General features: G+C 35.0%; 2 protein-coding genes across 2 annotated transcripts; one reads left to right on the top strand and one right to left on the bottom strand.

Moving 5' to 3' along the window:
* Window positions 1-1,446: 1,446 nt before the first annotated feature.
* LOC120341211 (uncharacterized) lies at window positions 1,447-4,574 on the top strand. The gene is made up of 2 exons (XM_039409688.2): window positions 1,447-3,488; window positions 3,884-4,574. Exons 1-2 carry the CDS (start codon window positions 1,472-1,474, stop codon window positions 4,324-4,326), a joined length of 2,460 nt encoding a protein of 819 aa, XP_039265622.2. The 5' UTR covers window positions 1,447-1,471; the 3' UTR covers window positions 4,327-4,574.
* Window positions 4,575-6,146: 1,572 nt separating this feature from the next.
* LOC120339168 (ras-related protein Rab-34-like) lies at window positions 6,147-12,780 on the bottom strand. The gene is made up of 9 exons (XM_039407251.2): window positions 12,517-12,780; window positions 11,953-12,168; window positions 11,059-11,226; window positions 10,423-10,487; window positions 10,148-10,199; window positions 8,495-8,579; window positions 8,069-8,159; window positions 7,817-7,933; window positions 6,147-7,518 (listed from the first exon to the last, which is right to left on the bottom strand). The coding sequence occupies exons 2-9, from the start codon at window positions 12,111-12,113 to the stop codon at window positions 7,460-7,462; spliced, it is 798 nt and encodes a 265-aa protein (XP_039263185.2). The 5' UTR covers window positions 12,114-12,168; window positions 12,517-12,780; the 3' UTR covers window positions 6,147-7,459.
* Window positions 12,781-14,409: the final 1,629 nt, after the last annotated feature.

Below are 14,409 nucleotides of genomic sequence, written 5' to 3'. Positions count from 1 at the left end.
ATTTTCATAGGGGGATGGTTCTGATATTTATAGTTGCCAAGTAAGACCGTATCAGCAAGCGCGCGGAGTCGTAGGCCGGATAACGTGGGTTTGCTGTCTTGGAGGTCTAAAAATCGTTTCAGGCTACGAAAATTGCTATTGATACAGAAAAATGCTTTACATTTCAAAGGGCGACGCCCCTGGTGGTGTGCATGTTGATGGGCATTATACGGATGTTACTGCCCAACACCATATACCTCTGGGATGTCGCCAGTAATACATGAAACCGATATAAAATATAGTCATTTTAATATTCGTTCAGTGTTTAGGGTGAATTCATGTTTGGCTAATGATTCTTTGATTTGCGTAATGAACATGATTTCACGATATTTCATAGGCGTTGAATGCGATTTTGTTTACAATGACAAATCTATGAGTAATTGAGGATTATACAAATAAAAATAAACTTTAGCAGACAAATTCACTTCCTGAATTCAACATCATTTTGGGGATATAATGACCGAATGGGTGTATCTTGTTCACAGTTATGTGATGTAGGCCTGAGATGAGTTAGTTTAATTAGTATGAGCGTTTTGTTACGTCGAAACCTCACCAAAAACTTTAACTACCAATAGTAATGCTATCGAAGGCTAATAAACTTTAATATAATATAAAACGCGCATATAGCCCTCGAAACGAGGTGTCAGATATTTCTACATGAAGTTGTGACAAAGTTTTCGTGGCCTGAAAATTATGCGTCGCTTGTTTTGTTTTTTCAGCAAGAGCCTAGAAGTTATTGATTTTAATTTCTAGTAAATTATTTGTTTATTTTATATTTGGTATTGAAATGCTGCTCAATAGAAATTGTATATGTGGGAAGTATCACAGCGTGAAAACTTAATAAGCAAATATCCACGCCCCTTTTTTAAAAAATCAGCAAACTATAATATATAACAATGTTGAAATAATAAAATAAATGTTGAGGAAATAACTGTTATGTAAAAATGATTTTTTGTATTAGTAATTTAATTTTGCGGCTATAGAAGCACCTACGACATGTCGCTCAGTTTTTGATCATATCTTTGGGTCGCGAGATTTTACGATTTTTTTTTTTTAATTTGGATCGCTTGAAAAAAAGTTGGGAACCACTAACCTCATATATCCACGCACAAAACAGAATAGGTACCCAATCCACAAGTTTCTAAACAAATGTATCGCAACTTTTATAATAAGAAAAAGTGGTCCACTGATACGACTCTCGCTTAAATTATCCATGCTGTTTCCTCTTTTTTTGACTTAAGAAAGACATTTCAACCAGGTTAAGGTGAATCCGGTCTATATGTTACTTGGCAGATTCCATATTCCGTGATTTGCAACGATATATGGTTTTGAATTTTCTCTGAACATGCACATTCAGTCGACCTAATTAAATGTTTTTTTTGTGTTTAACAGGATAATTTTATTTATATTAGTTTGTCAGATCTGAATCAAAATGATTTTGCACACATTGGTTTTGTTCGTACTAGTTTGTTCAGTTGCGTCCCAGAATTCTAATGCCGCTAATCCTAATCCAGGAGAAGGACCAGCAGATCCAAATCCCCAGGGTAATGCCAACGGAAAACGGTTCGAAGGTTGTTCAGAAGATGCTATACTCTTACTCAAACAAGAAGAGTTGAGAAGCGCGACACTTGAAGCAAATTTAACTTCGTCAAAAGAAATGTTACAGACAAAAGTACGAGAATTGAATAATTGCGAAACGAATCTACAAGGTACAGGAAGATTAAATTCTGAATTAGCTTTAAAACTAAGAGTATCTGAAACTGGAATTCAAGAAATGAATAAGACAGTCAGATTGTGCCTCGAATCTCAAGCCACACTGACTGAGTCTTTCATTACTGCTGTGAGGCATGCTTACCAAACTCTTGAAGTCATTCAACAAAACTCATTAGAATTGCAGAATATAGCAACAGAAAAAATAAAAAATTTAACAACAGATAATCAACTTCTTCTCGATATTATCGCACGTTTAAAGAAGGAAAATACAAAACTGAGAAATGAGTCTGAAACAGGAAGGATAGAAATTGATGGCCTCGTCGGCGAATTGGAGGAGAAAATCATAGAAAATGTAATAGCAGAGACAAAAGTAGCAGAACTGATGCAGAAAAACAAAGTATGCGCTGAAAATCTCACTTCTACGATCCAGAATTTACACGATGAGATGACATTAAAAGAGAACGCAACATCAGATGCAGTACATTGTAACGAGAAAAGGGAATCGATGGGAAAGCATATAAATTTATTATACAGGGAGAAAGAAAATTTGAATGACGATATTAAAAGTTTGAAAGAACAAAACAAGAATATTTCATCAGTATTAATAACATGTAACAATGCATCAAACGAGCTTGGTTCACTGAATGCTGATTTAGTGTTAGAAATCTTAGATGCAAATATTACAATTGAAGCTCTCAGGGGAGATATCGAAAGTTTGACCGAAACGGTGGAACAACTAAAAACAAATCACACATTCGAAATCGAAAGCTTCGATAACGGTCGAATCAAGACAGAAACTGAACTCCAAGAATGTATCCAGATAAATGAAGAATTGAATGGAATCGTGGTGTCAACAAATGACACATTAGCGGATCTAAATCGAGAAATGCGAAACCTTAGAGAAAAGGCATTGCGTTCTTCTCGCAAATTAAAAGTATGCAATGAAGATCACATAAAAGTGCTTGACGAATTTATCTATCAAAGAAATGTAGTGAATAGCCTACAAAATTCGATAAACACTTTATTTAATAGTTATAATGAGTTGTTTACCAATTACACAAACTGCCAATCTGGCATCGCTACTCTTGAATCCAGTAACGGAAACCTCACGGATGCTCTTTTGAAAGTTGAAGAAAAGCTCGCTAATCTAACGGAAAAACTAAAAGAAATTCTGAAGGATGAACTAAATGGTTCACGAAACCACACCGAAATAACAGAAATAGTGGAAACTTTTTGCAATATAAGATGCAATGCTATTTTGGAATTGAAGATCGCTGAAATGAATAGTACTATCTTCACTTGTGAGAGGAAATTAGCGGAGAGTGATGGCAAAAACACAGGACTGACTCAAAAGTTAAACACAACAATGCAGCGTCTAAAAACATGCAACGAAAGTTTATTTTTAAGTCACGGAACAATCGAAGATCAAGAAAATACGATAGAGAAACTAGGAGAGGAAATTCTTTATCATATCGAATCATCGAAAGTCGATAAAAATAAACTTAAAAACCTTCATGGTAAATTGCATTCTCTAAAAGAAGAAAATCTGCATTGGAGAGAGAAATGCTCCAGAAAAAGAAGAAGAATGAATGCGAGAATTGCTTATGTTACAAATTTCGCCCTTTCTTCCCCAGCTTTTAATAACCACGAAGAGATCGATACTTGGGACATGCTGGTTCAACAAGGGTCTAGTTTGCTAAATAAATCCATTGTCGTGATCAAAGACCATTATCCAGGTTGGTTAACTTTCACAATTTGTTTTATTGTCAAGAATCACTTTAAATAAGGCCCACACTCGTGTTTGTTGCACTCATTTGTTATCAATTATTTTCATGTAAACGTTTTTTTTTTATGTATAACCGAGTTATGAAACTTACATTTATCGACTCCTACTGTACCCGCTCGGCAATAATTGTTGAACTAGCTAGCATTCACTTCAACCTTGATATCATGGATTTCGTACTGACAGTAGCGACAGTGATATATAAGACTGACTTTTCACCGAAGCTCTCTATTAGGGCCTACCTTCGCAGTCTTTTTTTCAATCACACTAATTAAGCTATTCACTTATATATTATGTGTCACGTGTGAATACTTGCTAACCACTCAATATTTTACTTTTATTATTCAGGGTACATCGACAAATTTTTGGATTTGGAATTTCAAAAATTCATCATTGATTTGAAAAAAGCAATTTGTATATGCGAACACGGTGGAAAGTGTCGCTTTACGCCCCTGAGACAACTATTCACAAGAGAGATGATAAGAAACACGATTGAGAAGATTTCTAAGTTGATTGGATATTCGATCACACGAGTCGATTCGGAATGGGTTATTCACTTAAGTCCAACCCAAAACGGAAGATTCCCTCTTGACCCAATCAAAGCCACCTTTGTTGATGACATCTTACCAAAAATAAGAAAATATGCTATTCATCGAAATGAGGCCCTTTTGGATAAAATGAGAGAGAGGCATTTTAAATGCGAATGTCCTGATTATGCATCCGGTTCAGCGTGTGAAATTGTAACACCTGATCGACATCGCCGAGAGTGTGATAATCCAGAAGAAATTTAGAACGGGCCTGAATTTCTAGACTTAGTTATGATTTGAAGCTTTACTACACTGAGTATGGTTTTCCAACAATGGTGAATATTTCAAATTCAACAGTTAAGTCGACACTATGGCATTTTTTTAAACTTATAAACAAAAATAGTTAAGAGTACTTCTTTCGATACTCGAAAATAAATGAGGCATTGGGATTCAAAATGTATTTTCGGGGGGCCCTTTCGATTTATACAATTGCAATACATAATATATATATATATATATATATATACGTTTCCTTTCCGGTTCATCTTACAAGAGTAGTTCTTTACACATTGTAAAATTGTTAGTGGTTTCTTGTTCGGATAGAAAATCGTGAATATGCGTTGTAACCTGATTTTGGAACTCCCTGACGACCATCCTCGTGAATCGACGGTAAAAATATGAAAGCCATCATTATAGCTTAATCATAAACCAAGTGATGTGTGTAGTCAACTAATATGCAATCATAACGTCGATAGCACAACGTAGTTTAGGCTGGGCCAGTAGAAGTATTGAAGTACCAGCAAAACTGCTACAGCAACCCGAGTTTTGTCTGTTCTCCCGCATAATATAGTTGCGTCCACGCACATTCGCTTCCGCAAATTACACTAAGAGCAGTCGAACCAGAACCTACATACTTTTGCATCTATAGATTTTAGAACCAGTATAGAGTTTGTACTCATGGATATTTGATTCTATGAAAAACTGAGAAATGCACACGCGGAAAACGCAGTTTTCCTCACGATCGTCGTTTTTAGCTAATCAGGGATTCGATGTATTGAAACGAACTTGTTCAACACCTCGGAGCATCGAAAACTGAGCAAATTCAAGGTTTTTGTTACTGCCTGGTGGGTGAATCATTGCTGTTATAGGCGATTACTTTTCCGGAACTATCATGTACGAAGATTGCTCAACAGTTCGCCTTGACAAGGTTTTTTCTCATTTGGCTTACTCTCTCGATTCGATTTACGTTTTCCAAATTTTTGCCCTGATCATATATAACTCAACCTTAATCATTTGACGTTTTTTTGACGTCATTCAGCTTTAATGGTGTCGCTGACACGATGACTTGATAGTTTTTCGCGGCTCCTCGTTAATTGCAGTCGAAACATTATGTGTCTGTTGTTTTCTTTTGCCTTGATTTACTATGCTTGTGTTGTTCATAATGTTTCTTGCACGACGAAAATAAATTATCTGAATCTCCCGGCTAGCCTCGCCTACAAAGGCATATGCACCGGACAAAGTGGAGTATATCAATCGCCATATATAGTCGTAGAACGTCAGTGGTTCAAGACTTACCGTATCTTCCTTTGGAAAAAATATATGAACTTCCCTTTTCTTCAGTAATTTCGGCAAGTGTAGAGTGTATGCAATTGTGAAGATAGAGCAGGGGTGGCCAAGGTTTTTGAACCAGGGGCCAAAAATACTGACCACTGGTGGGCTATGTAAGTGTGACGTAAAAGTTACATTTTATGAACAATATTTAGAGTGGTACAAAAGCAAAAAGCCTCGTGCGAAAACTAAATTTAATCGCATTCTCTACAAACTCCTTGAGCTATTTTTTAGCTATAACATCAAAATTTGGTTTAGTTTGCTTGTGACAGCATCAGGCGGGCCAGATTGAAGTACACAACGGACCGGATTTGACCCGGCGGCCGTAGTTAGCCCATGTCAGAGTATAATAGTTATTCGGGAGGCGGGGCAACGTCGTTCATCAAGCATCACACCACTTGTCGCACTAATGTACTTAACTCGTTCAGTCTGACCTTCATCAGCACCAAATCCAACTCGAAAGAACAACACAAAACCCCAGTAACATAATAATTATTAACATAAATATGAAAAAAGCGAATAGACAACACCATATCATAATAACTGGAACTGTAGTAGCTTTTATAGTTTAATCAAAGAAAAGTATTAATCGTTTGAAAAAGTAATATGCTCAGAGTCAGTACTATTTAAGAGAGAAAGAGTTAAAAACGAACAGTGGGAAAAAAAAAATGTGTTCACAATGCTTAGTAGATGTTACTATTACAGAAGCGAGAAGAATAGCATACATCAGTGCCATGAAATGACTACAGAAGATTGTGGGTTAATGTAGATGTAGTCTGAAATACCTAAATAAATTAGTTTTTATATTTTTAAAGTTGCAGATAAAGCATATTCAGGAAAAATTCCAGTACTAATAAAATGGCTGTATTGCTAGTTATTGTGCAAAATAGGCTAAAGTTTAGTACTAACTAGGCATTGAAGAAAAAAAATCACTTTTCATAACCTAAATATAGGTTATGGATAGGTACATCCGCAAAGCAGCTAACAAACAATTTTTTAAGAATACTTGACTGGTCTTGCCTAACTAAACAGCAACAAGCGATAAGCATAAAAGAAATCAAAAAGCCACCAAAATTGGTAGATAGAAAATGAAACTAATAAAAAACGCACCGAAATTATGAAACAAAAATCTGTCAATTAAAAAGAAGAGTGACAATATGAATGTGCTATACAGTACAGTATTGCATGCGTGCTGATAAAAATATCATCAAAACTAAATATATATCATATGAAATCTGAATTGTACCAAAGTTATTGATTCGGCAAGGATAGACAAGGACGACAATTATTCATATATTATATGTAAAGGTGTAGGCACATTTCTTGATAGAGGGACTGCATTTAATCCGAATCATATATGAAATAATCGAAATTATATAATAACTTGTATAATTTGCATGCTTGCTTCATATATGCATTATAAATAAACACTACAGGCTCATTTCAAAGTGGAGTTATGTTTAATGTCAAATTCACATCAGAAAATATGACTGTGTATTGGTATATCACAATTTGGCTCAAAAACCCAGAGTAAAACTGATTTTCAAACTTTTCAGGAATTCTTTAGTCTATCCAAAAGTAAGTGGAACATCTCGACTAAAACCCATAGTTCTGTTAGTTCATAATTCTTAGAGAAAAATGGCTGGAAAATATTATAATTCTTTGATAATGAAATTGAAATATTTGGCCACTAAGACAACACACAGTATCGAATACAGAACGAGTGACAGAACATGTGTACCATATTAAAATTAGTTGTATTATAGTTTTGTGAAAAAAAATATCAATTTCAAGTTTTACAACAATTTGTTGATTTAGAAGGTGTTTTGGTATCTTCTTGCTTGACACCTGTTAATAGGAAAGTTTGACATGAACAAAATGCTACCAAAGTAAAAAAGTTTTAAACTTTTGCTCTGAACAGGGGAGTCACTCTTTTTGGCAGTGGGTATATAATCTAAGATCTCTAACTTATAAAACCATTACTGCCATTATTATTGTAAGGACAATGTAATGATGAATTGAATTTCCTCTATTGAAGGAATCAAACAACATGAGAGCATCAAACATTATAAACATCCTGCATCCATGATAAATGAAGTTTATTTTATCTAAGCCCCAAATCTGGAAATGAAGTCAAAATACTTACGCACTAGATCGCCATCTCCCAGTTTTGAAGCATTTTTACGATGTTCAGATTCTTTTAAAACACTGTTTTCAAAAGCAAGTGCAGCAACTCGGAAGAAAAATTTCTTCACATTATTACCTATATGCAAAAACAACCCAGCAGATAGATATATGCATTGATTTTTATATAATAAATATGATACAAGCACATTTATAAATTTTCTTGCATGAAAATCATTCTGCTATAAATTGGTTACAACTATATCATGCTCACCAGTAAGTGCTGAAGTAGACCAAAATTCCGCTCCCAATTGTTTTGCCATCTGTACTGCTTCTAGTTCAATAGCTTTGTATGCGCTGTCTGACTGATAAATGTAAATTTCATGACATTAGAATAAATCGGCCTCTCGTCCTCCACCACTCGGGTATGGAATTATGGGATTAGCCAGTTATTTGTTTCAGATGCACGGACTTGATGGTGGAGGAAGCCGTAACCGACCAGCGATTACGCGAACTACCCTTCGACAGCGAGGAGTCCATCCATACTCTTGCACATAATTTTTCCTCTGGGGATCCCAATCTGCAAACCAACGCATGGTAATCAGAGGTGCGGTGGCTAGCGTTATCTTATCGCTTAGCACGATGCACCGCATTATTCTAAAATATTAATTTGGTTCAACATAATATCTTTAATACTAACCACAAGATCTCTTTTAGTTCCGACAAGAAAAACTTTGATGTCAGTTTGTCCTTGATTTTCTTTCATTGCAGATTGCAACCATACTCTGTAAAAGTTCAAAATTTGACATGGCATATTTGCATATGAAAAAACTAAAAGTTTCATCCTCTTATCAATGTTGACCAATATTTCTTCTATCTTGAAATATTTTTTTCAAATAGAAGATGCTTTTTGCATGTATCCTTAAAGCCAAGTATGACCAATGAAAAATATTCTACATAGATAAGGGCATTTCCAAATGAAGTACTTTTCCCATCTACATAACTTACATTAGGACTATTGAAATACCAAATTAATTCATGTGTGTGTAGTGTAAGTGGCTTAGAATGAGAAATTGAACATAGTGAATTGTAAAGCATGTTGAAAAAAAAAATTGAATTAGAATGCGTAAAAATTTAGAATGGGTTATTGTCGGGACGTTCATTTTAGTTTCAGAGGAAGTCAAGTCAATTTTCTGTCTCGTACATGCACATAATTGTATAACGTTTGGACTGGGGTATAATGGACAAAAAAGCATTTTCACATGTGAACAGTCACGGAAAACAGTCCAGGTTATAAAGATGTAAAACCCCTCATAATGTAGCTCCTAAAGGCCCATCTAATGAATAGTTGTGCAAAAGTAAGCAAACTGTGGATTTTGACTGAATCACTTTTTGTTCAATTGAAGAAATTTTAGAAATATGTCTTTATATCTTGAACCAGTGAGGTCAAACACTGCTTCGTAGCTAAAGGTTTAAATCAACAAATGATAATCTTATGAAAATCATTATATTTATGATATGGGAAGAAAAGTAAACAACAATAATTGTATGAGAAAGGCGAGGCTGGTAAAATATTTATTTATATTGTATGAGAAAAATCAATCTGTTATGGGTTCATAATGTATATCCTGGAATATAATATGATATAATGTCTATTAATAGCTTCCATGTTCTTTTAATTTTTGAATGTATTTAGAAATTGAATGATAAATGTAAAATTACAAATTAGTAAATCTGGTCTATCGTCACATTGATGGATTGAACACTGAAATCAATCCATTCACAGGCTGTCCAAAAAATTTTGCCCGGTATTGTAGTAATAACAAGTAAAATTTCGCCCGATGTACGGTAATAACAATTGTAAGTTTAAATAAATTTTTCGGACAGCCTGTATATGAATTGATTTCAGTGTTCAATCCATTAGGGTGACAATAAACCAAGATTTACTATTTCGTTAATTTACCATTTAAATACATGATTCAATTGGGAACTTTTCATAGAAAAATATGTATTTTGCGATGGATTTTGAGGCAATGTATGTCAAACTACTCACTACTAATGGGTAAACAAGAGGACGAAGACTAGGACCCCTGCTGTAGGCTATGTAATATACAGTAAATGAGAATTAAACTAAATATGACAATAAAAAATAAAGACAACACTGATTTAAAGCAATGAACTTTGGCATTCAGTGAATCTTTCATGTAACCACTGAGACGCTAAGAGAGTTATATAGATGGATGACAAAATCGCACAAAAAAAAAAACACGAAATAAAACTTATGAAAAGGAATCAATGTTAAAAGCACCTGGACCAGGTAATCTACAAAAAAAATTAAAATAAAAGATCTTACTTTGCATTTTTCAAACTTTGTATATCTGATAGATCAAATACGATTGATACAACTGTAAAATAACAAAAATAGAATATTATTTTTATTTTATTTGACTCTTGGTATGTCAAGTCGAGTCAGTTGGGCAAAACAATTATAATTGACATAGTATAGAACGAGAACATCATAATTCTGCAGCAAAATAGATGAATTTAGATGTTTTCATATATAAAAATAGTTTGAAACAACCAAATATCAGAATGTAAAGCATGAACAAAAGAATATAATAGGCATACCATGAGCTCCACGATAATATGCAGCTGCTATACATTGAAATCTCTCTTGACCAGCAGTATCCCACCTGGCAATGGAAGTATATTTTTGATGTTTTTATTGAATGGATAATAAAACTCCATAACTAAAAGTGATTGTTTCCATTATGTCATGATGGTGAGATGTTCTCACCCATTTATGCATATATCATGCAAGGTAAATGATTTATCTCACTATATAAAATTAGTACATTATATAAAAGCACATTCATGACAATTTGACTGTGAAATGGATTGCTCGAAATTCCAAAAAAATTTAGACCACTGTATATAGAACTATGCAGACAATCAGACATATATAATTTTGGTACATGTAGACATGTTTAGGGAGTAACACCTATCTGTTATCATGTTCAACAAGTATTGAACATGGAAATTAAACCAACTTATGAAAAATCGTCACACAGGAAGAAGTATGTGCCAAACCCAATGAATGATAAACAGAGCAATAACAACACCACAATTTTTATACCTTAATAATCCTGTAAACGAACTTACATTGCCAGATGTATAACTGAGTAAACATATTTTTTTCAAATAACTAATTTAACTTGGAGGTACAATCCTCTTTGAGGTCTACTAAATTTTATAAAATAATACATTTGTAATGTGAACGGACATCCTAGAATTTCGAATCGTTCTACTTCAAAATCAACACCAATTGTTGCTTTGTAGTCTTTATCAAAAGCAGCTTTGCAAAATCTTGTCACCAATGAAGTTTTACCGACACCAACATCTCCTATCACAATCATTTTGCAAATCTTCAGCCTGAAACAGAAATAAAAAATGCTTAGGTAATATATATTTTACTTGTGATTTGAACGCAAGTTTATATTCTGACCAGTGAACACCAATCAATTTTGTTCTAACTGGTCTAAAACAAAGGCCCGACTTAAACTTGAGATTAGGTTCAAAGGAATTTATTTGAGAATATTTTTACAATCAGTCAGCATTGGGAAGGATTGAATCATTGACTTGATTTGGACACGAGTCACTATTGATCAATGACTAGACCCCCAGAGTCATTTAACTCGAAAGATTCGAGACTCATTACCAACTAACTGCTAGTGAGACTTCAATCACATTTTTGAGTCTTTCCAATTACTCTATATTTTACAATTACATGAAATAAACTATTAGGGAAGGTAGATAAATTAGGCAGACAATGTCAAGACTGAAAAATTCTGGTCTTGCCAATATATTGTAGATCCTTAAATATTAAAGGATGCTTATACCGAATATTAATCGGGGTATAGTGGTGTGAAAACAATGCATAACAAATTTCATAGTGCAAAGAGAATTTGATAGCAGTGAGTCAGAAAAAAGATTTTCATTACTTATCACTTATCATTAACTACTAGTGACATTCATACATGCTATAGATATATTGATGGTTAAATTTTACTCTAGCACCATACAGCCATACTGATATGGTCAGACAGTACTGTGTCTTGTTTTTTTTTGACATACAGAAGTCATTAAAATATAACTTACCCAATACTCACAGGTTGGCGTGACCTGCATATTTCCAATGTCCTGGGATCATAATCCTGCTTATTATCAATCACGGCATCATTGTGGAAACATTTCGGAAAATTTGAAATAATTCGATCTTTGTGGACTGTGCCAGGTCTAGCCTGGTATGAATTATTCATAATAATATTAATTGCTAATTCAGCAACTACAGAATTTTCTTTCTCAACCAGTAAACTGTAAAACGAAATGATATATTGACTGTATTCAGATACTTGAAAAGCTGATTAATGTAATAGAGTCACATGGCAGAATGGGTATATCTGTATACCATTACGGGGTCAAAAGGTAGAGTAGAGATATAAAATGATAACCTTATCCTTAACATCAGCATTTCAAAAAGACACATTCCAAATTCAGTAACTACAAAATCAGATTTAAAACAATAAAAGGAGGAACATTGAGAAAGTATTTTATAATTTATAGACAGCAAAACATAAGGTTAGACTCAGACTATCAACAATAGGATTTACATATTTCTCCTGTTATACGCGACGCAATAATAGTATACCAGTATATCCTTACCTTTGTGCCCTGGACGTAGCTGCTAGGAACTTCCTTCTGTCAGTCTGTCCTTACTCAAAAACAGCAACACGAATGGCAATAAACAGCACGAATTTGAGGAAGAATGTATGGGGTCAGAGGTCGGTGACACATTTGCAAGAGAAGTCATTACAAACGACAGTTCCAAATAAACATGATAGTCGATGCTCTGGCGAAACCTCCTTTAGCTATCAGTATTTACCGGTCCCTATGGTTATGTAACATAGACAAAATATATCACGCATTAAATTGTACATTACACGGGTTATCCATTGTATTTGTGCGTTGTCTTTACTTATATAGGGCCCGATACAGACATTTTGTACACTTCACCCTTGCCTCAGTTATCCCTTTCCATGCGATTTTTATTTTTTATTAAATAATCGTATTTGCTACGCCGACTTTATGCATTTGTACCCCCACAACTAATCGATCGACTAACGAAAAAGTAATGATCCTCTGCTGCCCACTGACGGCTCGTTGGAAAGCTTATTTAAAGAGCTTGCAATTGGCGATTGAAAATTGTTTTTTTTTTCAAAAGGGGTGGTCTGAGTCACAAACCGGAAAGAAAAAAGGCATTTTTTTTTCTTGGGTGTTGAAACTTCAAACCGTGATAAAAAATAGAAATATTCGCTAAATCCTTTACTGTTACCGCTTCTTGGTTGGCAAACAATAGCATAATATTGCTGTAGCAATTTCGTTGTCTAACTCAAAATACTTTGGTAGATGGAAGGGATAATATGTCTTCTATTACCACCCAAAAAACACCGAAATTTGCATAAATTTCAAAAACACTCCCTCGTTCCGCCGCAAATAAAATTCCCATGGTAAACGAAAGCGAGATTTACCGTCGCTTATGTTAATCTCGAAGAAGACTTCTTATCAATAAACTAAAACCCAGAAAAACTAGACCCACAGTTTGCGACCGATTGCTAAATAAAACAGTGGAGTACATCAACGTACCCGCCGCAAACTAGCGAGTTTTGTCGTGGGTACGTATACGTGCCCACCGCACGGAAAGGGTTAAGTCATTCATTTTGGCAATCGAATTGGTCAGCGTCAGTAAAAGCGACCTTACCATTCGAGTTTGGCCCAGAAGTGGGTTAACAGTTAATAATAATTCCTAATCATTTAATTGATACATGCTACCTCCCTTCTGTGTCCCCTATTTATCTTATCTCTGGTGATGAACACATATAGCTATATCAAATACCCCGTGCAACAAATAGGACAGAATTTGGACCTATTGAAGTATGCGCACAACCCGAACTCAGGTTGTGTACCAGGTTATGCGACATCTTGGTGCGCATACTTCAGGAGTACCCAGAATTTCCCATATTTATCCGATGGCGAACCACGGCTCCTCCTTCGTTCTCAAGTCGAATATGGGAACAGTAGACCTACCAATTCATTGTTCCGAGGGGATTGAATTGAATAGTGGTCGAAACCGTAGCCATGAAGAGCATTTTCATCCCCATGCTCTTTTCAAAAAGTTTAAACTGCTTGTGAGAAGTCTATTTCGCCAACCAAACGATACATCAAGATAAATTCTGGGAACTGACTCGAGGGTTACAAAGGAACTACCAACGATTATACGACAGCAATGGCGTAAAAATGTACTTGCGCGTAATTATCCCCGGGATTCTAACCTACGTTAAAATAAGTCATGCGATGTTGTACATAATTCTAGGGCTTACCGTAGAGCAGGGGTCGGCAACCTACGGCCCGCGTAGCGATATAATCCGGCCCGCGACGCTTTACTGAATTATAGTGACAAATTATAGCTGTTTTGTCGATTATATTCTTTACGCCAGGCCTGCCCAATCTTTTTCGTCTCGCGGGCCACTTTCATGTGAAGAAATTCGTTGCGGGCCG

This window comes from Styela clava, chromosome 1 (assembly GCF_964204865.1).
Source record: "Styela clava chromosome 1, kaStyClav1.hap1.2, whole genome shotgun sequence".
Classification (NCBI taxonomy): domain Eukaryota; kingdom Metazoa; phylum Chordata; class Ascidiacea; order Stolidobranchia; family Styelidae; genus Styela; species Styela clava.
Note: the sequence above shows the minus strand (reverse complement) of the source record. Positions and strands in the feature narration are given on the sequence as shown.

Excerpts from the sequence above, each read along its gene's own strand:
- LOC120339168 (XM_039407251.2), bottom strand. The coding sequence starts at position 12,113 with ATGAATAATTCATACCAGGCTAGACCTGGCACAGTCCACAAAGATCGA. Across the intron at positions 11,227-11,952 it reads CGCCAACCTGTGAGTATTGG|GCTGAAGATTTGCAAAATGA; the intron begins GTAAGTTATATT and ends TTTCTGTTTCAG. Across the intron at positions 7,519-7,816 it reads GGGAGATGGCGATCTAGTGC|GTGTCAAGCAAGAAGATACC; the intron begins GTAAGTATTTTG and ends TCCTATTAACAG.
- LOC120341211 (XM_039409688.2), top strand. The coding sequence starts at position 1,472 with ATGATTTTGCACACATTGGTTTTGTTCGTACTAGTTTGTTCAGTTGCG. Across the intron at positions 3,489-3,883 it reads GATCAAAGACCATTATCCAG|GGTACATCGACAAATTTTTG; the intron begins GTTGGTTAACTT and ends TTTATTATTCAG.